The sequence below is a fragment of the Rhinichthys klamathensis genome, unplaced genomic scaffold (genome assembly GCF_029890125.1).
Source record: "Rhinichthys klamathensis goyatoka isolate OS25496 unplaced genomic scaffold, OSU_Roscu_1.1 h1tg000221l_1, whole genome shotgun sequence".
Taxonomy (NCBI): Eukaryota; Metazoa; Chordata; class Actinopteri; order Cypriniformes; family Leuciscidae; genus Rhinichthys; species Rhinichthys klamathensis.
In genome coordinates this window covers 494,161-521,955 of record NW_026606745.1, presented here as the reverse complement: position 1 = coordinate 521,955, position 27,795 = coordinate 494,161, and the positions used below count along the sequence as shown (strand labels likewise).

The window sequence follows — 27,795 nt, the reverse complement described above, 5'->3', positions numbered from 1 at the left end:
ATCCAGGCCACAGAGAGGCAATAAAGAGCCACTGCACATTGAAATTTGGAAAACCAAAATCCAAGAAAGTGGTGAAAAGAGCAGATTTGTAAGAGTTGTTCCATTTAAAAGTAAGTTTCACATTTCAGTTTTTTTAATAAACAGTCGTAAAAACATGAAACATTCGATAATATTTCCGATGAAGTGTTTACTAAACGTTCTGTCTTCCTGCATAGGCTTAGGGTACAACGGGGCTTAGTTGCCCTTTAAGGAAAATCTGTTTGTTCATGGTCCCAAAAAATATCATGAAGATTAAACAACATGTTGATTTTTTATTTATTTTTATTGATGCATGAACAATCCTTTAGACTAGAGCTACAGCACTAAAATCTTATTGCCTTCTTAGATCTCAGGGATTTTAATCATAATATCCTATCATATTCACCTACAGATAGCCTACATAAGGTTGAGTGTCAATGCAGATTCAAAGCATCGAAATGGCTTGTTGTTACAGTTTGCCGAATACAACATTTTTACATTTGACCACTTTTGTCAATAATGGTCTGATAATAATATAACTGTGACGATTGGACAACAGTTGTAGGAGGATTATTACTAAAATCACATTTAGCAATTTGACAGTACAGTGTTGAGAGTCCATTACAATGAACATCATACAATCTTTTTAGTAAATGCACCTTTTCAGTATTATGAGTTATCTTTACAGTGTCACCCCTCAGCTTTACATTAACCAATTAATTTTTTAAGCTAATAAACTATTTACGCATGTTTGATTTTTATTTATTTATTATTTATGTCGAATTACGTCATATTTTAAGACTTAATTTCAAAAGTTTTTTAATCTTTTTATATATATACTTGGTGGCACTAAAAAAAAAACTGCACTGTCTTTTTAAACTTCATGTGACAGTTCTCATTAGCATAAATCTGCAACATTTTAAAAATCATTGCATGTTAAATCAAGGTACCCTAAAAAAGATGGATCAGAAAGATACAGTTGTTTTGAGACTATTGCAAATCTGTTTTTCATTATTTGTGTATTCATTCATTTGTTTTTACTACAGAGTGATCTATGGAGTTCCCAAAGCTGCCCCCTCACTCCGGGTCTGTTTTATCAGTAGTGGACATGCACACAGGTGGAGAGCCGCTGCGCATTATCCTGAGCGGGTTTCCAGAAGTGAAGGGGGACACCATCCTTGCCAAACGACGCTATGTGAGAGAGCATTTGGATCATCTTCGCAAGGTCTTAATGTTTGAGCCCCGTGGTCACTATGATATGTACGGAGCCCTTCTGGTCAGAAGTGAGTTAGCAGAGGCTGATCTCGGCATATTGTTCATGCACAATGAAGGGTATAGCACCATGTGCGGCCACGCTGTCATTGCGCTCGGGCGCTTTGCAGTGGATTATGGTTTGATTAAAGAGCCCACTTCACCCGAGACGCAGATAAACATACACTGCCCCTGTGGCTTAGTGAAGGCCTTTACACAATATTCCAATGGGAAAACCGGAGCTGTCAGATTTCTCAGTGTGCCAGCCTTTGCTTTCGCTACAGGTGACAACTATGATCAGAGCATGGCAATGCGATCATAAAAGAAATTGCAAGTTTGAATTATATTAGTCGATTCAATTCTTTGCCATCCTTGTTTTCCTAGATGTGAGTGTCTCTGTACCAGGATATGAGTCCATCACTGTGGACATCAGTTATGGTGGAGCTCTTTATGCTTTAGTGAGTGCTGAGAAGTTTGGATTGGATGTCAACAAGTCCAAAACCAGAGATTTGGTGGATGCAGCGACTGCTGTGAGTGATGCTGTCAAATCCCAGGTAAACTGGCCCAGTGTTGTTATTCTTAGCTAAGACTAAAAATGAAAACTGAAAATATAAATATAAAAGTGGTTAATAAAGAGAACTGGTCAAATGAATCCAATCACATCAACGTTCAGGCGAGCTTTAGCATATCATCGTTTCATTACTATGCTGTGAAGCAGGGGAGTCTCAAGAGAAGCCAGGTTATGCCGGTATATTTTTCTATTGATATAAAAAATCGGGTACATTTAGCAATATAGCGGGTATATGATGGTATGATGAACAATGAATTGTTCATAGCTTTTCTAAGGATACTGATTTTTTTAGAAGGCAGCTGTCTGACTTTGAGATGGCGAACGGGAACATGGTAGTTGTGTAACTATAGCAACACATTATTATCCGTTTGATAACAGTCAACCCAAAGGCTAATCATATTAATTACTGTTATGTGTCTGACGTTGTAGAGAGCGATGCATAAATTGCATTACCATTCTGATACATCGACTTGTAGAAGAGCCTGTATAATTCACTCTTCCACCACTTCTTCTGAATCAGTTTCTGCTTCAAACAAATACGGGTGAATTAAACCAGTATTTCAACTTGGCATTGTGCAGTGTTTACTACAGTAAAGTTCATTTATCTATTTATTTCTGAATTTCGGTTTCGAATAGGACCTTATTTGATTCTTGAACTACATTTTTTAAGAAACACAAGCCTACTTTATTCCACATTGTGTTTTATAATTAGCATAATTTATTGGACTAATTATTGTAATGACCCTAGGTAAAGCTGCACCATCCAGTCAGTGAGGATCTAGCCTTCCTCTATGGCACAATCATTACTGACGGCAAAGATGGTTATTCTGAAGAGCCCACGACCAATGTGTGTGTGTTTGCTGACGCGCAGGTAAAACCAGTTGTGACCGGCTGATATGTTTATTAATCCATACACAAGTGACAGGAAGTTCTGCTCTTCAAGACTGTTCATCCTAAAATTATATCAACTGGTCTTTTGCTCTTCAGTCTTTGTGACCGATGTCTGTTATACGGCTTGTCAGGTGGATAGAAGCCCTACGGGGTCTGGCGTCACCGCTCGTATCGCTCTTCAGTACCATAAAGGCCTGATCGCACTGAACCAGGCCAGAAGCTTCCAGAGCGGAGCTACAGGATCAGTATTTACAGGAACAGCAGTAGAGGTACCTGTAGCAAATTAAAACATGTTTTCATTTCTGTTAATTGTTGTAAATAAGTTCAGTCATTTTTAGAGTGTAGTCCTGGAAATGTATTTTATATGCTTGATTCTTTTAGCAAAATCAGTCATTTGCAGCTGTTCTGTTGTTAAAGGAGACCATGTGTGGGGACTTCAGGGCTGTGGTAGTAGAGGTCAGAGGTCATGCTCACTACAGCGGCGTGGCCAGCTTCACCCAGGAGAGCGACGACCCCCTCAGTGGAGGCTTCCTTCTGTGCTGATTTAATCTTCTATCAATTTCTGCCTGATTTCAGGTTTCTGAGCTTGGGAGCACATCAATCTCCTGATGTAGATGTTTTGTAAAGGAAATCATGAAAACACTTTCAGATATTGAATAAACGTTGTGCTGTGACCGCTACAATTTCCCTAAGATGGTACCACATAATCAGTTCTGGTTTAAATGATATTTTTGACATTGTTTGAACTGTGAATAATGGCCACCAGGAGGCATCGTCTGACTACATTTGATCCAGCAAAAACAGTGCGGTGACAGTTTTTACTAAAAAAGTATTGTCTCTGTTTTTGTTTATCATAAAACCCTATTGTGACTTAAATCGACAGCCTGTAACAGTAAATACTTTTCAGATTCTTCCATTTATTCTCTTATGATTCGTCATCTTACAATGGAAGGCTGAGTTGTCCTTAAAATGATAAAAGTCCAATGGAGGTATCTTGCACTGAAAAAGGAAACTTTGTCATACAACTAGGCTGATCATAAAAAAAACCAGGAGAGACTCCAGACAGGAAGGATGAATGTAAGGGAAGAAGAGTATTGCCTTGATCCGGTTACTTACAGATCATTTTAAATATGACTACATTTCACATCCTCAAACAGAGAGTCCAACACTTGACATCAGAAACTGCATAGAGTCTGTACAATGACCGTCCACAGTGTTTAAGACACAACATGGGCACCGGAGGCCCCTAAAAATCACACCTTTAAAAAAATCATTCCCAGTCAGCCTGTACCGGATATCAACTTTCTGAAATAAGCAACCCACAGCCCTGGTTATTGATGTCAGTAATATTCCTTAAAAACACTCTATATGTATAAAAGAAAACAAAACCCTCTCTTAAAGGGGTACAGTCACTTTACAACTTTTCAGTGACCTATATACAGACACTTGTCATTAAACCTCTTTAAATAACCATCCGTTCCCACTTTGAGAGAAAAGCAGTCAGAAAAGCAAGAAATGGAGTAGTTCACATGGGTGCCAAGAGCCATTGACGCTTCTGACGATTTGTTTTGTTACAGTAAGAAAAAAGGGGTCGACAAGAATTGCAAGTTTATGCGGTCAAATGAACGTGAGCTACTGACTCATAACCAATCAGTAAACTCACATTTATCTCAATCTCTGATAATAATCCTGGTGCTCCAGCACACTTGATGAAATGAATCATTAAATTAGGTTCATTTGGCATCCATATTCTTAAGTTCTCTGCAATTAGACAGGTGGCCCATTACAGTCACATGACACAAGATAAACGGACTGTCTTTGGGTAAGCATGGTTTCCTCCGCTACCAGTGATGGTGTTTAATATGAGGAGAGGAGCTAATGAGTGTCCTCCAGACATTCACCACTGCAAGGAGGTTATTTGGTTGCAATGAATTGCGTCTCAGTGGTTGATCAGCATGACTGCCGTTTAGAAGTTAAGCTTGGTAATTGGACGCTCCCTGCCGGTGTCTGATGTCTGGCTGTTTATGCGTTTGCGATTGCGCTTCATCTTTGACAGGTCTTTATCAAAAACCTCTCCAGAACGCAAAGCGGACACCAGATCGTCAAACTCTCCCCCGTCGTCCTCTCCGTTCTCTTTGGCTTTTCGAGCCTTCCTTTCTTTCTCCCTCTGCTCTTTGAGCTGAAAGACATCAAAAAAGAGGACATTATATTTAGCAGTAAATGGGTGAAGAATGAAGAGATATGGACCCGATGAGATGAGTTAAGTTGTTTGGCTTGAGCGGAGGCTGTCAGTTACTTAACTTTTCAAGTTAAATATATATAGACACACAGGCTATTTTATTGGGTACACCTGTTCAACTGCCATTAACAATTTCACATGGCAGCAACCCAATGCATTTAGGCATGCAGGCATGGTCAAGACGATCTGCTGAAGTTCAAACTGGGCATCCGAATGGGGCTCGTGGCATGGTTATTGGTGCCAGACGGCTGGTCTGAGTATTTCAGAAACTGATGATCTACTGGGATTGTCACGCACAACCATCTCTAGGGTTTACAGAGAATGGACTGAAAAAAAGAAAATATCCAGCGAGCGCCAGTTCTGTAGGCAAAAATGCCTTGTTGATGCCAGAGGTTAAAGGAAAATGGCCAGACTGGTTTGAGCTGATAAAAAAACAACAGTAACTCAAATATTATTATATCATTACAACCGAGGTCTGCAGAAGAGAATCTCTGAATGCACAACATGTCGAACCTTAAAGCAGATGGGCTACAGCAGCAGAAGACACACCGGTGCCAATCCTGTCAGCTAAGAACAGGAAACTAAATAAGGCTACAATTTGCACCGGCTTACCAAAATTGGACAATAGAAGATTTTTAAAAAATGCATGCTCTGATGAGTCTCGATTTCTGCTGTGGGATATTCTGTTGGCACACTTTGGTCCAGTTGAGCATTGTTGAAATGCCACAGCCTACCTGGCTCAATCAGCTTAAATCACCTCAAACTGGTTTCTTGAACATGACAATGAGTTCACTAAACTCAAATGGCCTCCACATTCACAAGATCTCAGTCCAATAAAGCAACTTTGGGATGTGGTGGAATGGGAAATTTGCATCATGAATGTGCAGCAACTGAGTGATGCGATCATGTCCATATGGACCAAAATCTCTGAGGAATGTTTCCAGCATCTTGTTGAATATATGCCACAAAAGGGGTCCAACCCTAATAAAGTGGCCGGTGAGTATATTTATATAAAACTTTATGTATAATTATGCACAGACCTGAGCCTCCATTCGTGCCCTGCGCTCCTCCTCCTCTTTACGTCGGCGCATGTTCTCGTTCTCTTGACGGGCATCTGCGAACGACTGCAAGAACTGGTCGAATATCCCAAAGAACTCGTCAGGCTGCATCTTATCAGCATCCTCACCGAAGTGCTTGACTGCCTTTAAGAACTGGTGAACAGAAGCACTGGTCATATGAAAGCCATTTTCTGCTGTCTTTACTTTCAGAGTAGCGACATGAACATGAATCCCTCAAGAAAATCCTGAAAAAAAACTTAAACACTCTAGGCACAAACCTACTGTGGCACAACAATGGATTTCTTTTCTTGCAACATATTTCTGTGGACTGTTTTTAAAATAATAGCTATAAATGACTAGCTTGTTTATAATTTCCAGACCATTAGTGGTTTCTGAGACTTGAAAGAAAATGAAATTGTGGTTACTGCTCCATAATGCAGCTGAGAGACCATTTTCTAGTAAAAAAAAAGAAAAGTATTTATAAGAATTTTTTTAAAAGTAACACGTTAAATACACTTATTAAATAATTTACATGTAACTGAATGTTGCTAAATAATGTTAAATTAGCATGGCAATATGTACAGCACAGTTTTCAACAACAATATTCAATTGATCACAAAAAGCCATATTTTTACTTTTTTCATAAAAACATTGATTGTAAGATGTAGTGACAACAGAGTAGTCAAGTGGCAAACCCATCAACTTTTTTTTTTTTTTTTTTTACAATGCAAAAAAGGGCAAACCGAGAGGAAAAACAAAGTGCAGTGGAATGGGCAAACAGTAGCATAACAAACTGTGGGGGTCTAATGAAGTTCTAGTAAATGAACTGTGTGACGCACTGCTAGTTATCCGGTCACCGGTAGCACAGCATAAAGTGGTCTTGTTAACCAAGGTTTCTCCAGTGACTGATTACAGCCTAAACACAGGGGACTGGAGTCTTGCCATGGCACTGCTGTTGCCTCGTGCCGTCTCACCACAGGGGAGGAGGCCTAGCCTTCCCACAATGCCTTTGATGTGCCTTTATCACTGCCATATGGAACAGCTCCTCCGTGGGCCTGTACGTGCCTGAGAGCCAAGGGGCACATTTTTATTTCTCCTTTGCCCTGCTTTTACATCTCTTCTTATCTGTCTCAGACTTCAGGCAGGAGGCCTAGGTTAGGTTGGAGGTAAAGATTTTCTGCTGTAGAGTGCATATGGCATGTTATTGTGCATTTACATGCATGACCTTTCTATCAAACGCAGTGCATACATAGGCATAAAATAAAATAAATATGTCAACTGTCATGATGGAATAATCAAGACAAAAGAAAACTGTTTCACTGCTAATTAATATTTGAAAAACTTGAACTTCTGTCCGCTGTGACTAACATGCAGGGGAAAAAACCCCCAAAACAAATCAGAAAATGATATCATAGACGACCCCTGCATACCCTCATGGCTGTGTATCAAGATCAATAAGACTCTTAAAATGCCAAATGATTTGCAGTGTTGTTGTTGTTAACTACAACTATTATTCATTTTAAAATGAATCTGAAATAAAAAATATATATATTAGTTGAAAATTTTAAAATGTCAATTTGTCAAAGGAATTAAATAAAAATGTAAAATGTAACCATGGCAACTAACTGAAATAATTTAAGTTGAGTTAATAAATTACTGAAAGTGAAATAAAAATAAAGCTAAATAAAAATATTAAAGATATATGACAAAAGCACATAAAATAACTAAAACTTAAACTAAACCTAAAACTAAATAGTTGAAGAATAAAAGCCAATTCAAATGATTAATTATTACTCCAATAGTATATAAATAATACTAAAATAACAGTTATTATCCTGGTGTTTTGTCAAGGCAAGGTTAATTCAGGTTGTCAAGTGGCGTGACTCCCCAAAAACTTGATGAAAATAATATCTATGCATTATTAGTTAATGATTATTGAAAAAGAAAAATGTATGTATGTATATATATATATATAATAAAAGTAACCATTCAGATATTATGAAATATGAAACCAACATGAATACAAAGAGTACATTTCTAAGAACTTTTGAGGTGGGCTCTCCCATTTATCCAAGATTTTGACATACAAAACATTCACAATCCTGTCATAAAAGCACAATATCATGAATTTGCTGCATTTTGGCTTTCAAAAACCTTGACATTTCATATACTCGTTTCCCCTCACAGGACTGGAAGATAATATAAGGTGGGTGCGTGTGTGCCTCCCTCTGCACAGATGGAGCTTGCGAAAGCAGTAACAGTTGTATGTCCTTTTCCTCCTCGACGTCCTGTAGGGCCCCCAGGGGCCAGTGAAAGTGCCCGGGTCACTACATCGGAAGCGTTCACAGTAAGAGGTTGAAGGTCAGCTCCTGCGCGCAGCAGGACATCCAGGGTAACTGCAGCCTGTTTCTCCAGCTGGCCTTTGAAAGAAGCTCAGCTGCTCCAGGATGTGCACCTTAAAGATAAACACACAAACAAACACATGCAGTCCAGCACACACGGACACACACTCACCAGTTCTTTGGCCTCACCGAGGGAGTCCTCGACATCAGAGAAGCTGAAACTGGCCACTGTGATGAACTGGCTGACCACAGACACAAACTTATCCCCAAACTGCTGAGGACTCGTCTTCTGGTATTCTAACTCCTGCATGAGAGAGAGCCTGTGTAGATGATTTGCTTTTAAGCTTGTGAATAAAGAGGATTAATGCAGCACTTACACTCTCTACGCTCTTCAAGCCACTGCGAAGATTATTGATCTCCTTCTCCAGTTCAGTCATGCTAGAAAAAATAAATAAATCACACAATCATTTTATTTAATGTGTAGTCAAGAATGCATCCTCTAAGGGGAGGAGTGTCGGTAAGCTGTGCCACTTTTGATTTAACTTGTTCTCTAGGTAAGGAAAATTAGATGTAAACTAATATTTTAGTTAGGATGTCTGCTATAAACTGAAATGTATAACATAGCGGGCATGATATATGATGGTATATATATATATATATATATATAAAAGAAATCCAATGACAACTAATTAGGGGTTAGTTGTGCCATGTCAAGCGGTAAGTTGAATAATTGAGGAAAATGTGAACAATATCATTCTAAATGCCCATTCCAAAGTCTTATTTTGCAGCACATTTTTAATATATTCAGTATCATAAGTTCAATACCAATAATAGATTTGTTGTGAAACAGTTTTCAACATTTTGTAATATTGTTTTTATTTAATGGTTAAACAATATGGGAGAAGGCTTACAATTATTATTATTAGTTAATGCAGCATCTGACACACTTTACCCCACAGCATTCATGACAATTTCCTATAATGTAATCTTTTTTAAGATTGTTATTTTAAAACAATCTTAAAATTTTATATAAATTAAATGTAAAAGTATTTTTATTATTTTATATAACCATAAAATTCATTGTACCTGCCATATAAAATTACTTTAAAATGTAAACAATTATATTAAATATGAATTAACACATTGTATACTTTTTTTTTTAAATAAAACATTTTTAAATATTTTATACAAATGTGGCATTTTTTATTTCAATATTTTTAATATGTACATCTCTCAAATCACAGTCAGCTGCATATGATGGACCCTTTTTAAATATATGGTCATGTAACAGAAACAATTCAAAGTTTGCTATATTAAGGGGTGACACATCTTACCCCATTCCCCCCTATGCCATATAACACAATTATATCCATATGCCATACAGGCTAACCATTTTTAGCCTTTTTTCCAAACCGGTCACACTGATATGAACCACAGATATATATAACAGCCATTCATCTGAACTTTAACCCATGTGATAGCACTAAAGTGACTCCATTAATAAGATAATGTGTGTGAAAGGCTCTGTTTTGAGCTGAGCTATTCATAGCAGCAGAAATGACCTCTCTGTGGGACTGATAGCTGCTTGTCTTCAATATGTGCCGCCTTTATTCCTCCCTACACACAACAGACTGAACTATCAAAGTACACAGAGACATACTTGTGTGGTTATGGAAAAACCTGTCCACTCATTGTAGCTTGTGACCCTTTTAACATATTATTTTTCATTTGTAGTCTGAATAAATGACACTGACTGATTTGCCTGAGGCAAACAAGAGTCCTTTATTTCAGAGATCACGGGTAGAATTAGTCTTGTGACTTCACTTGTGGACCGAGCATGATCACATTAGTCTCGCTGGCGCGACTAAAAACTAATTTAGTGGACATTCTACTGTACATTTGGACGGTCCCTTTAAGGCAAAGTAATGAGGAATGACTCAAAATTAGAAACTATCTTCCAAGGGGGAAAGTGTCACAAGTGTATCACTCACATCTTGGCCCATATTTGTTGGCACGCAAAACTCGAGAGGTCATGGAGTGGAGCTGTATTCACACTCTCTCTGCTATGCTGGCCATGTATCTCTCTTCCACTTATATATCTCACCACCTAGAGCCAGGAGAGTCGAGGGCCCCATTTCTTCCGACTATAATTTAGGGGTTTCCTCTGCATATGTGAGTAACCAAAAGCTTGTATGACCCACAGCATGGATTTAAGCCTAGTGGTGGGCGGGAGTGACACCGCAAAAACTATTTCCAAAATCCATTTAGCGCAAGTAGACCCTACAGGCCTGTAAATCGTAAAGCTGACGAAAGAAGCGCACGCTATAGCCCATCCGCAGCTATACCTACTTGACTTTTGCAGCTTCCGGCACATTCTGCAGCTCCTCTGAGAAGAGCATGACTTTTGAGTACTTCTTTTCCAGAATAGTGATCAGGTAGTGTAGGAGAGTGATATTCCTGCAACGGGACAAAGGCGACAATACAAGTTTGAATATAAATCACTGTGTTCTTTATTCTTCCATAAACACAAAGATAGATTTTCTCACTTGTCAATACTGGACTTGGTGTCTGCAATCTTGTTGAGCGAAGAGATTTTGAAGCCGTATGCATTGCCTCTCTGTCCTTTGTTCATGTAGTTGCCAAACGCCAGCACCACCTCCAGCAGCTGCTTGAGATTCCGACTGTGCAGCACCTCTTTTGAGGCCTTGATCAGTGCTGCAAAGTGAAATACAAATAGTCACGCAAGGGGGGGGGGGGGGGGAATCCTAAATGCTTCATGTTCATGAACTATACTGGAACTATATTATATATATATATATATGTAATATAGTTCCAGTATAGTTCTATTAAAATTATAATATATATGTATACATTATGTATACATACATATTATAATTTTAATAGATTTGTATTATAAATGTAATACATATATATACACTACCGTTCAAAAGTTTGGGGTCGGTACGATTTTAAATACAATTCTCTTCTGCTAACCATGGCTGCGCTTATTTGATTAAAAATACAACAAAAATCAGTTAATAGTATTAAATATTATTCCAGTGTAAATCAGCTGTTTTCTGTGTGAATATATAGTAAAGTGTAATTTATTCCTGTGATCAAAGCTGAATTTTCAGCATCACCAGTGTCAGTGTCTTCAGTGTCAAATGAAACAGTTGTTGGTCTGTCAGTTGTACAGTTTTTTTTTTTTTTTTTTTGGATTCTTTGATGAATAGGAAGTTCAAAAGAACAGCATTTGTTTGAAATAGAATCTTTTGTAACATTATAAATGTCTTTACTGTCCTTGATAAATAAAAGTATTGATTTCTTTCCTCCAAAAAATAAAAATAAAATTCTCACTGACCCCAAACTTTTGAACGGTAGTGTGTATATATATAATTGATAATATCTATTTGACATGCATTTTATGATAATACTTTATGATAATATTTCACAATAAACTGAAACTAAAAATAATCAAATGCATGAAACGTAATTGTTCATCACCATATTCATCACATATAATTTACATATATTATGGTATTATAATTAATCTGAAAATTTGAATACAGTATTTTCTTAAGCTAAAAATGGGGCCGTTTAAAATACATTTTAGAAAATGTAATCTACTAACAGCCCTATTTTTTTGCAATGCAAATGCATTTAAAGAGCACATGAACACACCTTCAACTTTAGGTTTAATTTCTGCAATCCTTTCAGCAAACTTCTTCTTGAAGTACAAAGACTGTAACCTCTGCTGGTAATGGTTTATTCTGTTAAAAAAAGGGAGAATACATCAAATATAAAAGCAAGGCCCATTAAAAACACTGCACACTACATCACCCATAATAGATTCGAAATGAGCTGGAGAACTTTATTGTCCCGCTCAGGACACGATAAAACGGATATGATCTGTATACACAGCATTAATGGCTCCACTGAATAAAGAACAAACAGCCTGAACCAGTGATCTGAAACTGACGCTGCTGTGTTACATTCAGCACTCCTGTGCCCGGGACAATAACCTTGGTGACCGCACTTGCCGAGGGACCAAACACAGCCTAGGGACTAAAATCTGACAACCAAGTTGATTCTTTGTAGTATAGAGGATTGAAGAGAAATCTTTCAAACACATCAGCCACAGCGGAGTGAAAAATTCACCAGGGTCTCATAAACAGAGAAAGAAAAAGCAAGCAAAGCAAGCCAAGGCACCTGTGCTTTGTTTGGCTCAGCTCCTCTGTTAGAAAGTGTAAGGCAGCTGCATAGCTACGATGAGATAGTACTTATTTAGTTACAGCAAATATTGATGCTGAATAGGATCCTCAGCCTGACCAGATCAATGTGTCACCCAGGATTCATAACCCTTTTCCTTCCTTCCTGCAGGAAATCGCATTTGCTCCTGACACTGTGTGTGTGTGTGTGTGTGTGTGTGTGTGGAAAAAACTAAACAGATCTGAATAAGTCACTGTACAGTGGTGGGTGGCCTTCATGGATCAGATATTCTTCACACACAATAGGCCAACATCATGAAAGAATCCATGCCAATCAGCAACGGGGCCTTTTTGGGTATCGGTCACTTCATGCGTTTTTTTAATGATGGGATATAGCTATCTGTTCTTTAAATCTCTTCCATTTACACTTGACCACATAACTGTGACACAAAACGAATATAAATCCGATCTTCAATTCATGCGCTATATGCAAATTTAACAGAGTACAAGCAAAGACTATAGAATTACATAAGGCTCGTCACTCGTATTGTTTTGAATGGGCAAAAGTATGGTGGCTCAACGCGCTGCAAATCAAGAAAACACATGCAAATAGAAAAACACCCGCAAATCAAGAAAACATCTTCATCAGTTTCACAACACATGTGTGCTCCAAATACTCACAACACATCCAAATACAGAAACGCGCTGCAAAAGTTCACAACACAACCAAATACAGAAACGCGCTGCAAATAGCACGGACCACAACCAAAATGTTTCCAGGGGACCCCAATAAGCGACGAACCCGGATGGGACATGCTTATTGCTCAATGATTACTTTTTATTTTATATTTAACTTTTTTTTCTTGCAAAACATACAGAGATGACATGTTTATGACATACAACTTTGTATACAATATACAAAATGTATTAGAGTTAACAAAGAGCTGAAAAATAAAAATAAAATAGAAAAAAGATTGAGAAAAAGAAGAGGGTAAGATTGAGATATTAATCTATACATCAGTAACATTTAATTTTTTTTGTTGTAATGTTATGTTTAAATAAGTTTCATAGGTAAGACAGGTAATGTAGGGTCCAAAGATGAGACAGCAATTTTTAAAGTTGAGACACTCACACAGATAAATAAAGCATATTATAAAACCTTTTTTGTATAAAATGTATTTATTGGCGACAGTTATGTTAACAGCAATAATAAGTCATTTCTGTCGTAAGAACAGCTATTCAGCAGCTCATGGACACCGTGCTGCGTTGTCATGGGAACATCCCAGGAGAAAATAATGAGGAAATTACGTTGGCTGAATCGGAAATCGCCCCCTAAACCCTCATTCACGAATCCCTACGGAAGTCCAGTAATACAGTTCACTTGAAGGAGTGAATGAAAACGAGTGAGTGAATTCGGACAGCCGTTGATCGTACATCGGCTGTACACATTAGGGTTCGTCACTTATTGGGGTCCCCTGGAAATAATTCCATTGTGGTCAGAGCTATTTGCAGCACGTTTCTGTATTTGTTTGTGTTGTGAACTGTTGCATTTCTGTATTTGTCATTGCACCATGACAGTTTATATTTGAAAACCCCATGTTTGATTAACTGTCATACCTGCTCATTTCATAGAGGAAACGATCTGCCTTTGCCATGCGGTCCAACTCATGTTTGTGCTCCTCTAATAGGTCCACATCACTCTTCTCTGGGACAAACTTCAGCATCTGGAGCATTAAAGAAACACCATTAGTTACAACAGAACTAATAATAGAGAATAACCCTCAACCTCTCATGTGACAATATTTTGAAAGGCCATTTTTGTTTCAGATTATAAAAAAAAAGGAACTGTATCTTAGTTTCATAGAATTACACAATTTATCTCATAAATACGACTTTATATCTCACAATATGAATGTTTTCTGTAATTATAACTTTCCATGATTGTTTATTTTCCATAATTGCAATTTTACATTTAGGACTTTATATCTCACAATTGCAACTTTCATCCATAATTGCGACTTTATTCTTCACAATTGTCAATTTAAATCTCATAATTGCAACTTTATTTCTCACAAGTGCAACTTTATATCTCACAATTCCAAATTTAAAATCTCACAATTGCAACCGTTTCCATAATTGTGACTTCACATCTCACAAATGCAACTTTTTTTCTATCTCACAATTGTGATTTTATTGCTCACAAGTGCAACTTTATCTTACAAATGTAACTATATCTTTTCCGTGATTGTTTATTTCCCATAATTGCTCGACGCAATTGTGACCGTTTTTCCATAACTGTGACTTTATATCTCATAATGTCTCACTATGCTTTTCCTTTTGTCCCTCACATTGCAGTCTGCTCATGCCTGGACACTCACCTGCTCCAGCATGTCTTTGGGCAGGTCTTCCTGTTCATCCATGGTCAGAATGGCTCTCTTTATTTCCTCATTGGAAAGTTTCAACCTGAAATACAAGCACAGGATATACAGATCAAGCAACCTGGGACAAATAAATTCATTCGAAATGAATTCACAGATGAAATTTGAGTGATAGATCCACATCAGCACAGAACTCAGTGAACTCAAATTAATCACATAGAGAAAAGGAAATTGCTAGGAATTTCCTCCACTTGCATCAATTTTCCTTTGGCATACAGTATAAATAAATTAGTGTATGTTATTTAGAAGAGCTATTAATCTTGCGGCCCGATGTTGAACCCGTGTGTTTGTTCCAGTTACCAGGAATTTCCTGGCTAACACTATATATCATTACTGGAGTGAAGAAGTGATATTATAGCATGACTCATATAAGTTAACCCAGCATTTGCCTGCTTTAAATAATCTGTGATCATCACTGTTTACGTCTCGACAGTAACATTACATTTGTGGTCAGTTTGTCGTATATGAGTTCCTGCTCTTTCCACCAATTTGTTTGAACGATTTATGAAAAGTATGCTGTTAAAACATGTTGAAAATCTAAGGAAGATAAATATCTTTCCTCTATAATTTGCAATCTTTTTAATAGCCCTCCAACAGAGACGGTCAAAACAGCCCAGGGCCGGATTAAGAATTCAGAGGGCCCTGGGCACAATGTCTTGTAGGCCCCCCCTTAGGCAGGCCAAATGTAGTTTGTCCAAGGGCATTTTAATTTGGCATTAACTGTATTACTGACTTAAAAGGAACTTTGTTGTACATATTACTTCATTAATGATCTGTGTTTCCCATAGGATTTTATAAAACTATGTTGGGTGGAACTCTATCCCTCTAGGGGGGTTCGGGGGCATGCTCCCCCGCAAGAAAATTTTGTACATTTTAAGGTTAAATGCATCAATCTGGTGCTCTTTGAGAGCTCACAATTAAGAGCTTCAACCGGCTTTAACCCATGAACTGTGCACATTGAACAAAGAAAAAGCATTGACTTGTACCTGGACATTAAAGAGGGCTCAAACATCTTTTTAGTTATGATATAGAGTCTCAGTCTGCATTACATTATCACTGGTGTTTTAGGATGCCAAACAATTATTATAATAATGATTTATATAATTATTCCTATAACGTAAAATCATATACCTCCTATAAATGTAGCCTAAAAGTATTTTGCATTACATTACACAGTATAGGAAAAGTACAATACTTTTGTCCTAATTTCTTTAATTGCCAGAAATAAACCCTTGAGCTTTCATTTTGGAGAAAACACCAGATCACCATGCTGATCGCGTAAGCAAAGTGCGCACTTCTATTTAAATCACGCAGCACAGAATGCCTAGGCTACTTAAAGTCTTTTGCTGTTTTATAACGGCACGAAGCAATATCACAGTTTCAATTTGACTTTGTTGGCAAAATATAACGCTAAACAGTCGAGACCTTTATGTTAGGCAACCGCAGGCAACTGCTTCTCCATCACTTAAAATTTCAGAGCGTCAAGTCACGAGACGCGAGCCGACATGATAGCTCGCTCTCGCTCACTGTGCAGGAATACAGACGCTGTTTTTGACGCGATTTAACATTATATTTTGATCGAATGGGTTGCAAAAATATGCATATAATTAGGAAAGTGAGGACTGCGTTTATAACGTGATCTAACATAGTATTTGACGGTGCGCAGGGCCCCTTAGATATCATGTGCCCCTGGGCAAGTGACCAGTTGCCCTAATGGTTAATCCGGCCCTGCCCAGGGGAAAATCCACCAGTCAAGCCCACTATCCTTTATAGCAAATTAATGATAGAGAGAGATGCATCTGATCCAGGGATAGCTATGTTCGGACTTTAGGCCAAGAAGAACAGGTGTTTGACGGGTCTGAGATCAGCGCTGGAGAGCAGCCTTCGTTCCCCTGCCAGGATCCAGAGAGACTGCAAACCACAGAGCTGACGTGAAACACGGCCAGAGCACTTTCCGTGTTCCAGTCTACAGTAGGTGTTTGTGCCAAGCAGCGCCTCCTGTGTTACTAAGTTCTTTCTAACAAAGTTCACATGCTTACAGGAGTCAGTGAAATTGAACTCAGGAAGGAAAAGAATGAAATAATGGCAGCCTCAGTTCATTCAGAGGCAACCCGACGTCATTATTAGGAGGTCATTAGCGTAACAGCAGGACTCCCTGGTTTATTATTTAATCACCACAGTCGTGGACAAATCTTGCAGAGGACTTTCCATTTCTTGTGGTCACAGATACTTTACCAGGATTGTGAGATGCCATTATCAAACCTTTAAAGACCAAAATCAAAGCTTTTTAACCTTTAGTCCATGTGTGTTGGCTTTCAGGCCATCTGTATGCTAGTGACGACGCTGACAAAATTCACTTTTAGCAGATATATAGGCATTTTCCTCATCCAGGAAAACAGACAAAAGCATTTATGACTCATCTTGCACTACATACTATAGATTTGTGTCCAATGAAATGCTCTCTAGAATGAGAATGATGCTCTTAATGCCACGTGCAATCACAAATGAATTCACTAAAGTTATTGGCTGTCTAAAATAAAACCGACAAAAGTTTCAATAACATGCATCAGATTTGTCAAGAAGTGTCCTTTAATAATGGAAAATATTTTTGTTATACAAACCTAAAACCCGGATACTTAAGTTTTTGATTGGTCTCTTTTGAATTGTTTTCTATTCTCAGGCTGCATGTATTTGATCAACAATACAGTAAAAACAGTAATATTGTCAAATATTATTACAAATTAAAATAGCTGGTTTCCATTTTGATATATTTTAAAATTTCATTTATTCCTGTCAGGACAGTTTTCAGTGTCACATGATCCTTCAGAAATCATTCTAATATGATTTATATGACCCGATGACAATGCAGTGCTGAAGTGTCAACTATCCTCTCCCTATGGAGGATCCCTTTCCCAATCTACAGATAAAGCGTTGTTGAAAATCCGGTTCGCGTACCCCGAAGTGATAAAATAAAACAAAATTCTTTATCTAATGTATAGGCAAGACAAGTAGTTTGTTTAGGCATGGTTTGTAGGGAAATTACAAACCTGCTCACATATATTCAAATGAATATAACTATTGAATCAATTCTTAATGCGCATGTGAACGCCATCCGGTCACAGGTTCGCGTTTAAAGTCTGTTTAGAGAGAACGCCGTCGTCTTAGTGGCCCCTAATTTGATAACAAATGATCATTTTGCTGGAAGAAAATCAATCAAAACTAACTTTAGCTGGAAATAACATTATTCAAAAATCGCTATAAAGCCTAAACAATCTCTGTTACCGTAAATTGTATGTTTATCTCGGTAAAGCTGCTTTGAAACAATCTACATTGTTAAAAGCGCTATATAAATGAAGATGACTTGACTTGACTAATATGCTGATTTGCTGCTTAAGAAACATTTCTTATTATTATCAATGAAAACAGTGTGGAAACCGTGACATGTTTTTTTTTTTTCAGGATTCTTTGATGCAAACAGCATATATTTGAAATAGAATTTTGTAACATTGTAAATGTCTTTACTGTCACTTTTGATCAATGTAATTCTTAATCTCTTATACATTGTAGCTTCTCAAATAAATGTAATCTTTTTTTTTTTTTGTGATATTTTAACTTTTTTTCTGCAGTGTATAGTCCTTTCTGACCTATTCCTGTGCAACTGGCTTATTAGGTTTCAATTCCTCCTCTAAATGAAAACTTTCAACACTGAGTAGATTAATATGAATTGAGCTCTAATTAGCAATTATTGAACATATGTTACTCCTCAGTCTCATCTCCCTCTATATCCAGACCACCATCTCACCCTCCGCCGCCTCGTCGTCCAGCACCACATTTACCATTCCTAAACCAACACTAATGACTCTACAGGCTACAAGCGAAACTATTTAAATCCCTGTGAATCTCAGCTTGGGTGGTCCATTCGGTGGCTGTACAATGGATTACACCCCAATCTCTGCTTGTGGAGAACCCTAAGAGACCATTTAGGGAGGATGAGAGTGTAATAGAACCACAGGCCGTGATCTACAGATGTTGCTGAAGACAGCTGTTAATGTGCGCTAAAGAGGGTATCAATGTCGGTTATTCACAAACTGTCATTAATAAAAGTTTGCAGTGGGGATTTATTCTTCTTTTTTTTTCTTTTTTTAGTGAATCTAGAGATTTTTGAATTGGTCTGTTTTTTTTTTTTCATGTATTTTGAAGTTTAGCTTTACGAGAACCTTTGGTGTTTGGGTCCCATGCCAAACCACAGTCAGTCAGTGAGCCGTTATATATCCGAGACCGTCTGGATTGGCAGCTGTCATCAACTGTTACAGTTTGCTTTGTGGGATTCGTTTCATACTAAAAGGGCAGTCCTGAGGTAAAAAATAGATATTTTAACCTAAAATAAGAATTTGATCCTCTAGTAAAACTATGTAAAAAGACAACATCACCACTGAGAAGAGAAACTCAGTTGGAACCCTGAATAATTAAAGTGTCAAGCTCTCTTTTCACACTTCAGTCACATATGTATAAAGCTATAAATGGGAGAAATTTAAACCCCGAATATTAATATTCACCAACCCAGGAGTTCTAGAACTAGGACCTGCAGTAGTGTTTTTCTTCAGTATGTCATATATTTTGGGTTAGAGCGGCTTGATCGTCCTATTGTAAGTGTATAAAATATTTCCGGAGGTTTGAATTGACAAAACATTCTTTAAAGATGAAATCAAGGTAATGAGACATGCCAAATTAAAATAAAACAAAGCTGATGCTTTTGTGCTCAACTATATCAAGAGAAATGGCAATAGCTCTCTTTAGGATGTGAAATGGTCAAATAAATCCAAGAAAAATACTCTAATGAATCTACACTATTTTCATTAAACAAAGCCTTGATACATAGAATTTCTAAAATGAACTATATTTTGGTAGCTGAAAGTATAATCAAATTAGCCAAAAGATGTAATGAATGAGCACCCAAAGGGCGGTGATGTGTAAAACTTCCAAACCACTGCGATCTGTGGAGCTTCTGCAAGCACAGAATCCTTGGGGATTCCTTGTGTGTGTGTAAGTCAAATATCCTTCCTGGCATTGACAACGAGGTTTTCAAGAGTGAAAAAATATTTTTTTAAACGATTTAAAACTTTAATTAATGAGGAATGACGTTGCATTGATTTATAAAGAATTCAAGGAAGCCACCCCCTATATATATGAAGACACTAAAGAGTGGTATTTCTTTCATTGATAGGAAATACAATAACCAAGGTGGAGGTTACAGTCCCAAACCAGGACGGAGGAACCACAAGGTTTAACCCACAGGTTATGACATTACATCAGGAGGTCAGTGAGGTCCACACACACTTGGCAGCCGGTGGTGAACTCAAAGCCGGGTCAGACACATCACTCACCGTGAGAGAAGGATGTTGCAGTTCTGAGCCCGGCGGCCATCGATCACAGAGAGCTCCTTCACTTTCTTGGAGCTCAACACATCTTCCTCAGTCTCTTTCTGCAGTCAAAAAGGAGATACATTTCACTCAAGAACAAATTTAAATAAAATAATCAATACACTCAGAATTGTAAACTTACATGGAAAGTTTATATGGACTCTACCAGTAAAGTCACATTAGATTGATTTGGAACAAAAGAAAAACAATTTCCACATTTATATACCGTCTAGATACTATGGAAGCTTGTTTCTGGAAGAAAAAATCAATTAAATTGTAATGATAAAATTTTTAATAAAATTGAAAAAGTTAATTGCGACTTCTTATCTCACATTTTTTTTCCTCACTATTGCAAGCTTACCTGTATATTTTGTAATTCTGACATTATTTCTCACAATAGCGGGATCTAAACTCATTATAATGAGGAAAAAATAGTGAGATAAGAAGTCGCAATGGAAAGTTTATATAAACTAGTCATCATTTATATAAAGTAGTCACATTAGATTGATTTGAAACTAAAGAAAACCAATTTCCACATTTATATATTGTCTAGATACTATAGAAGCTTGTTTCTGCCATGGAATAAAAAAAAGTTAATTGCAACTTTTTATCTAATTATTTTCTCCTCACAATTGTGAGTTTACATCTTGCAATTCTGACTTTATTCCTTGCAATTACGAGATCGAAGTCAGAAGGCAAAATTGCGAGAAATAAAGTCAGACTTGCAAGTTTATAAAGTGAATTATAAAGTCCAAATTGCAAGATATAAACGTGCAATTCTGAAAAAAAGTCCTAATTACAAGATATAAACTCGCAATTGCGAGGAAAAAGTCAAAAATGAGAGAGAAAAAAGAATTTCCGCAATTATCCACAAATACCATCCAGTTTAAAGTCACATGTTGTAAGTCAGATGCTATATTTTGTTCATTGTTAAACTTTGAATCTAAAGTAAATAATGCATTGAGAATGCAAAATGAATGACACAGAAAGAGTGAGTAGAGATGATGCAAAGACTATTAAGATCTGTTCAACCACTTACCTGCTTGCTGTTATTGACCATAAAGAAGTCCTAAAATGCAGGCAAGAAGCAAGGAAGATGCAGCACATGTTAGAGAGACAGAGTAGTCTAGTGAATTCAGCCAAGACAAACTCAAACAGGCATGATGTGCATATGATGACATTACATGGGGTGGTGAATGGTGAGCGTGAGGGTGCATGAAAACAGAGTCTTATGGGAGGTCTGTAAATGCAGTGTAAATGTGTGTGTGTGTGCACTATAAGATGCATGCTAGTTGATCATGAATGAAAGGTTAAAGCTTAACATCACAAGTTACTGTACCTCTCCAATTCCACCTTGACAAGTGTATCAAATCTACATGTTCCGCAATGGTAGCAGTAATTATGAGAAATAGCCACTACTGAAGGAAATTAAATCAATCGTGATTGTGAGATATAGTCACAAAGTTAGAAAGAAAATAAATTTGATACATACTGTAAAGATGAGAAATAAAGTTGCAATTGCGAGAAATAAAAATGAAATTACAATTATTAGATATAAATCACAATTATCTTTGAATTGTTTTTATATTATGAGAAAGAAACTTCCATACCATAATGCTTCAAAAGTCAATTAAATCTATAAAGTTGTGAGAATTTGATGAAATTGGAGAGGTATAATGAATATACATTTTATTGTATTAAGCATGCCTTCAAAAAGTTATTTTAAAAGCAGCTTTCAGTACTTAATGCATTGTTTAAAATTACGGTTATGATTACACAAACCCAATGAGGTCCAAACCTCTTTTTTCCCCCTCTAATTTGACTGTAAAGCAGTTTGACATAATCGCTTTATAATGCAACTAAGTGTGTGGTTTACCAGGCGTAATGAGGACGGTTTGCCAATGTCTGCTTTTCATAGAAAGCTGCCTGGTGATATCAATGCATTTTACAGTCTGCTAATTCAAACCCCATGCTCTGTGATGCAGATTTACCATGGGTAAACGTATGAATAGCATGCATGAGAAACAGTCAATGCTTTGTGAGATCATCCTGGATAGAAAAAAAAAAAATGAAAACCAGAGAAAGAAGCATTGTTTAGTGACCTGTTGCCTCTGATAGGCAGAGAAGGTCTTCTCAATGTCCACCAAGTCTAGGATTTTAAAAACTTTGCTGTCGTCAACGTCTGTCCAGACTGTCCCCTCAAGCTTGTTCTGTTGGAGAGATTTTAACTCAATCACCATCCACTTTAAAGTCACTTGTTGTAAGTCACATGGTATATTCTGTTCATCGTTAAACTCTGAATCTAAAGTAAATAATGCATTGAGAAAATAAAATAAATCTAAAATGAAGACGAGAAAAAAAAGTCCGCTCCTGTAAACCATGCCAGTCTCACCTCAGAGAGCTTGGCCCAGTTGAAGGACTTGAGTGGATTGGACGGCTGAGGAATATTTTTCTTCTTCAGGGATGGTCCCATGGGACCTCCTGGCGGAGGCGGAGCTCCACCGAAAGGAGGGCGTCCAGGGGGTGGCGGGGGTCCGCCAGGGGGCGGTGGTGGAGGTGGCGGCATCATAGCGCTGCCCGGTGGAGGAGGTGGTGGAGGAGGCATCATGCCACCAGGTGGAGGTGGAGGAGGCGGAGGGGGTAGCAGAGGTCCACCTGGAGGGCCAGGGATGGGAGGACCTCCAGGAACACTGGCTATCTGTCTCTAGATATACAAAAAGTGATGTTTGCTTCTTTAAAAACACATTTATATTGTTTTGTTTTGTGACATCATCAGCCTACCGTGCTGAGGTCATGTAGTCTGGCAGTCATTTCCGCCACCTGCTGCTTGACTAGTTTATGTTCGCCCATTTCTCTCTCTAACTTCTCTTTCATCTTATTGAGCGTCTGCATCATCTCCTCCTTCTCCTGTGTTTTCGCATCACACTCTCGCTCCTTCTTCTCCATCTTCTGTTGAAGCTCATGGTGGTCTGCAGGACAAAGAGGTCACATGTCTCTACAATGAAGACACTGTATTTTAGCCAACTGAATCTATAAATAGGCTGCATTCAGGCTGTGTCAGAATTACCATAATTATGAGATGACAACTCAGAGAATCAATTCGGAGCTGATGACATTCTCATTTTCAGTTAGTATTATTTTATATGGCAACGCTTATAATCCCATAGAGATTTCATATGCTTGTTGTTGTTGTTAGAGTTTTACATTGATTCACTACATGCTGGTATGTTTTGCATGTTGTCATGATGGCGAAGGCATAAAAATGTACATACAATTTAAAGCTGCAGTCCGTAGCTTTTTTGGGGTTAAAAAATTATCCAAAATACATATTTGAGAAAATACATAACCAGCCAGTGTTCAAAACTATCTGCTTGCCTTAGCTCGATTCAAAGCGGTAAGCTTGTAATAATGTTTTTAATTTCAGTGGTACTGGTGGATTACCGCGGGAGATTCGAGCATGTCTTTGAGTCATTACGTCACATCTGTACACATAAAGAAGGAGTCTCGGCTAGTCGGCTATATTGCGTGTGAGGATGTTGGAGGTGGAGATTTATAGCCTTTTCTCACAGCACTTGATATAATTAAACTTATCAATTTGATGGCGGATCCAGAAAGGTTCAAACGACGATCATCATCAGTGACAACTAGAGACTCACCCGCTGTAACATGCAAAAGACTTTGTTCGGACTTCGGAGTGGCTACAGAAAAAAAGAGACGGCAACCGGCCCATGCGAAAACAAGGATAATATCGGAAGGACATTACATGTAGTCACGCAATGCTGACGTTTACATTAACAATTTGAGAACAAAGTATAATTTGCACGGTTTTGCGTGATGATAAGCGATTGTTAGATTTAATCAGCGCAATTTACTGCAATGTCAGAACCAGAACAAAAGTGGATGTTTCTTACTAGTTCAGATGACATTTTCCAGTAAAAATTATTATGTTGGTCATACTTCCAAAAAGAATAATCTGTGATTCTGAATGCCAGTATCGACACCGGCGCGGTGACTGACAGCCTCACACTCTCCTCAAACACTGTGTTCCTCCGTGCTGTGCCGTGTCGAGGGTGTCGAAGTACAACTCACGTAAAGTTGATAATTCCGCGAATGACTGCAATTGCAGATTTCAGACAGAGATGGCGACAAAGAGGAAAAACTGCGGACTGCAGCTTTAAGTTGTAATTTATACGTTTTACAAAGACGTTTTCTATTGTTAAGTCAAAATGGTAATTCCTAAAAATTTATGAAAACAATGTATATAAATAATCAGCAAAAGAAATAATTATGCAAAATAAATTATTAAACATTTTATTCAATATAAAAAAGTATAGATAAAAATAGTTTCATGAAATTAAAAATATAAACAAATAAATAAACATTTCATTCAATGCTAAAAAAGTATATTTAAAAATAGTTTCATGATGTCAATCTGCATGATGTTATGATGGCCTAGTTATTAAAATTAATAATACAAAATTTCAAGTTGCAATTTATAAGTTTAACAGACATTTTCCATTGTTGTTTAGTTAGAATGGTAATTCCTACATGATGTGAACGCACCAATAGTTACAGAGCAATAAATCTGGAGGCAAAAACAGCCTGCTGTAAAAGAAACATCAATGTGTAGAACATATGCTGACCTTTACGCATTTTTTCCGCCTGTTCCTTCCACTGTTTCACCTCATTTTCGTTGACAAGCCTGAAGGAGGTTAAGCGATGTGATTAAAGGAAAAACTCATTATTCCAGTACAGATAATCTTGGTTTATTTGGCAAAGACTTAATGAGGGTATTAAAAAAAAGCATGCTTACTATAAATACACCACAGCAACATATGATTGCCAAAGGAAATCTTTAAAAAAAAAAAGTTGTCTGAAACAAAAAAAGCAAACTCACATTCGAACCACATTCTTTACATTGAAGTTTTCTAATGGCGTGACGTCAGGGTCGTGACCTTTGTCATTCTGCAGGACCATCTGTTGGACGATCCGGTCCAGGAGCAGCCAATACTGCACTGTGTTCCCACTTCTCTTATCTAAAACAAAGTGCATATTCAAACACTTAAAATCATTAGAAAAATATTTAAAACAATGGTTAAATACACACTTGATTCTTACTGGTCAATTGTGGCTTCCGCGGTCAAATTATTTTGTACTGTATAGTTGCCAAAATCCGAACAGTTTTTGCATTAATGACAAGCTGAAAGTACATTATTCTTTATTATATATATATTATTTGGTGGAAAAAGTCTGTATAGCTTATGGTTTCAGTTAATAAACTAACTAAGTCTAAACAATAAATTCCCAGTAGGAAAGAGTGGGTAAGCTATAGGACCTATTTGAAAACTATATGATGAAAGACAGATGCTGTCACTATGTCACAATGGGGAAAGAGATGATATTAGGAGGGACAGGAAAGCACTCACGAGGCATGAGCAGGCAATGATGAAGAATAGACATAAAGTGCGGGTATGCATCTGTGTGGGCCAGCTTCTTCCGTACAAGCTCAAAAACCTGTGTCGCACTTTTCGTGTCTATATGCATCTGGGGAAAAAATAGACAAATACCAAACAATAGTCTTCAGTCACAGGATATTTTATTTTAAATAAACATCTTTGAATTAAAATACATAATTATTCAAAATAATTATATTATATTATTGAAATATAAAAATGATCATATTTATACATAATATATAATAAAACAAATATATTATATAGTATAAATATATTATATATATATATATATTTTTTTATATATATATAATGTTATGTTTTGATCTACTCACAGACTCAAAGCGCCTGGATAACGTGAGCTCATCATCATTTCTCAGCATCTCAAAGTAATCCAAATGCCTGAGGACACACAAAAAAAGAGATGCAGCAAAGTCAAAAACCTCAAATTTGCTGGATAAGACAACAACAAATGTAAAGTTAGCAATGTGGACTTTACCTGTCTAATGTGGAGTTTTCATGTGACCTGAGCTTATCAATGATGGGCTGAATCCCCAACATGAGGAACTCGTATCGCAAATGAACCCGGAACTCAAGGCTGGCCTACAGGATGATTAAAGAAAGAACCACTTGATGAACTTGAGTTTTTATACACAACACTTTCTTAAAGGTGAACTGTTGGATGAAATATTCCTTCAAGAACAAATAGGAGAGTTATTTCGGTAGATGTTTACAGAGGAAAGCACAGATCTGGTCAAAGAGTAAATTAAGATGTGTTAACAACTGGCGAGTGTGGAAACAGCCAAAATGTCTTACTTCTCCAGCTCCTTGGCTTAACACAGCGTTGATGAAGGACATAATGGCCGTTTTCAGGCTGACCTCGTCCCTGTACCGCCCTGTACTCTTGTCCAGATCATTCAGCAATGTCTGTGACAAAAAACAACAAAAAAACAAAGACATCATGTGATTAGCATTTATCCTGATACACACTCGCTTGATGCTTGGCTTTAAGGTTATAAACAAAGTAGCCCACCTGAAATCGTGTGCGCTCACAAGAGAACTTCTGATAGTGCAACATGGCCTCCAGAATCTTCTTGTGGCCTCCCGGCACTAAACACACAGCACCCATGATCTCCAGCACCGCCACTTTGGTCTTGATGTTCTCGGTGGCCAGACTCTGAGCGATGATGTTGATGCTCTCGGTGTGAGAGAGGACATGTGCGCGACCCTGGGAGTTGTTCATCAGGGCTTTGATGCAGCCGATGAGGGAAGTGTGGATCTGAGACTCGGTGGTCTCGTAATCCATGCTTTTCAAAAAGTTCAGGATGCACGTCAGGCCGTCCAGATCAATGAACCTCGTTACAAACCTATGAGGAATAAATTCAGCTGTTTGTTAAGGTTATTTCACACTCATTTTAAATTTTATAAGCAATGACAAAAAAAACAAAAACAAAAAAAGCTGGTGTCATATCATACATGTTTTCAAAATGTATTTATTTTTCCAAATGTCAACTTGTGTTTTCAATTTATAATGTTTTCAAAAGTTAATAATGTTTTTTAATTTATAATGTTTTTCACTTAGTACTGAAAGTAGTGGCCAAAAGTGATGTCTGTCTGGCCAAGAAAAATTGACATCTTCACCCTATATTCTGATGTTGCGTAGTTCTGCTTGGAGTCAATTGTTTTGTTTGTGATAACACAATGAAACATGCTAAAGTGTACAGACATTATTTTTGGCAAGGCAAAGAAATTATGAACACATGGAAAAACAACAGAGAAACAACGAAATATTAATACCTGATTATTGTGCTCTAGTCAATATATGCTTTTTTTCTGTGAGCTTTTTGTTTTTCTGTGCATTTTTTGCATAGTAAAAAAAAACACGTAGCTGTAGTATGCCCCTTTT

General features: G+C 37.4%; 2 protein-coding genes across 7 annotated transcripts in view; one reads left to right on the top strand and one right to left on the bottom strand.

Moving 5' to 3' along the window:
- Window positions 1-1,065: 1,065 nt before the first annotated feature.
- Window positions 1,066-8,698, top strand: LOC130097539 (trans-L-3-hydroxyproline dehydratase). 3 transcript variants are annotated; one of them, XM_056264417.1, is made up of 6 exons: window positions 1,066-1,553; window positions 1,654-1,823; window positions 2,589-2,711; window positions 2,863-3,000; window positions 3,149-3,307; window positions 8,216-8,698. In XM_056264417.1, the coding sequence occupies exons 1-5, from the start codon at window positions 1,073-1,075 to the stop codon at window positions 3,272-3,274; spliced, it is 1,038 nt and encodes a 345-aa protein (XP_056120392.1). In that variant the 5' UTR covers window positions 1,066-1,072; the 3' UTR covers window positions 3,275-3,307; window positions 8,216-8,698. The 3 variants fall into 3 exon arrangements, with proteins under 3 accessions (XP_056120392.1, XP_056120395.1, XP_056120394.1); XM_056264420.1 differs by having other exon boundaries at window positions 8,323-8,692; XM_056264419.1 differs by lacking the exon at window positions 8,216-8,698 and having other exon boundaries at window positions 3,149-3,405.
- The window catches only part of daam1b (dishevelled associated activator of morphogenesis 1b), an 86,619-nt gene continuing 62,944 nt past the window's right edge, over window positions 4,121-27,795 (bottom strand). For 3 of the 4 annotated variants that reach the window (XM_056264406.1, XM_056264407.1, XM_056264408.1), the window contains 21 exons: window positions 26,923-27,256; window positions 26,706-26,816; window positions 26,389-26,492; window positions 26,225-26,291; window positions 25,863-25,980; window positions 25,334-25,472; window positions 25,080-25,138; window positions 23,218-23,405; window positions 22,829-23,140; window positions 22,539-22,646; window positions 21,476-21,505; window positions 20,401-20,498; window positions 14,957-15,041; window positions 14,196-14,302; window positions 12,052-12,140; window positions 10,917-11,085; window positions 10,720-10,827; window positions 8,748-8,808; window positions 8,543-8,674; window positions 6,011-6,181; window positions 4,121-4,910 (listed from right to left, as the gene is read on the bottom strand). In XM_056264406.1, the coding sequence (XP_056120381.1) occupies window positions 4,698-4,910; window positions 6,011-6,181; window positions 8,543-8,674; window positions 8,748-8,808; window positions 10,720-10,827; window positions 10,917-11,085; window positions 12,052-12,140; window positions 14,196-14,302; window positions 14,957-15,041; window positions 20,401-20,498; window positions 21,476-21,505; window positions 22,539-22,646; window positions 22,829-23,140; window positions 23,218-23,405; window positions 25,080-25,138; window positions 25,334-25,472; window positions 25,863-25,980; window positions 26,225-26,291; window positions 26,389-26,492; window positions 26,706-26,816; window positions 26,923-27,256 (2,803 nt within the window). In that variant the 3' untranslated portion in view covers window positions 4,121-4,697. The remainder of the gene's footprint in view (window positions 4,911-6,010; window positions 6,182-8,542; window positions 8,675-8,747; window positions 8,809-10,719; window positions 10,828-10,916; window positions 11,086-12,051; window positions 12,141-14,195; window positions 14,303-14,956; window positions 15,042-20,400; window positions 20,499-21,475; window positions 21,506-22,538; window positions 22,647-22,828; window positions 23,141-23,217; window positions 23,406-25,079; window positions 25,139-25,333; window positions 25,473-25,862; window positions 25,981-26,224; window positions 26,292-26,388; window positions 26,493-26,705; window positions 26,817-26,922; window positions 27,257-27,795) is intronic. The other variant, XM_056264409.1, reaches the window with a different exon arrangement.

What these genes read in the sequence shown, in the direction of transcription:
- LOC130097539 (XM_056264417.1), top strand. Translation starts at nt 1,073, where the DNA reads ATGGAGTTCCCAAAGCTGCCCCCTCACTCCGGGTCTGTTTTATCAGTA. An exon ending in GTGTGTTTGCTGACGCGCAG is followed by an intron (nt 2,712 to 2,862) that starts GTAAAACCAGTT and finishes ACGGCTTGTCAG; the next exon opens with GTGGATAGAAGCCCTACGGG. An exon ending in TTACAGGAACAGCAGTAGAG is followed by an intron (nt 3,001 to 3,148) that starts GTACCTGTAGCA and finishes CTGTTGTTAAAG; the next exon opens with GAGACCATGTGTGGGGACTT.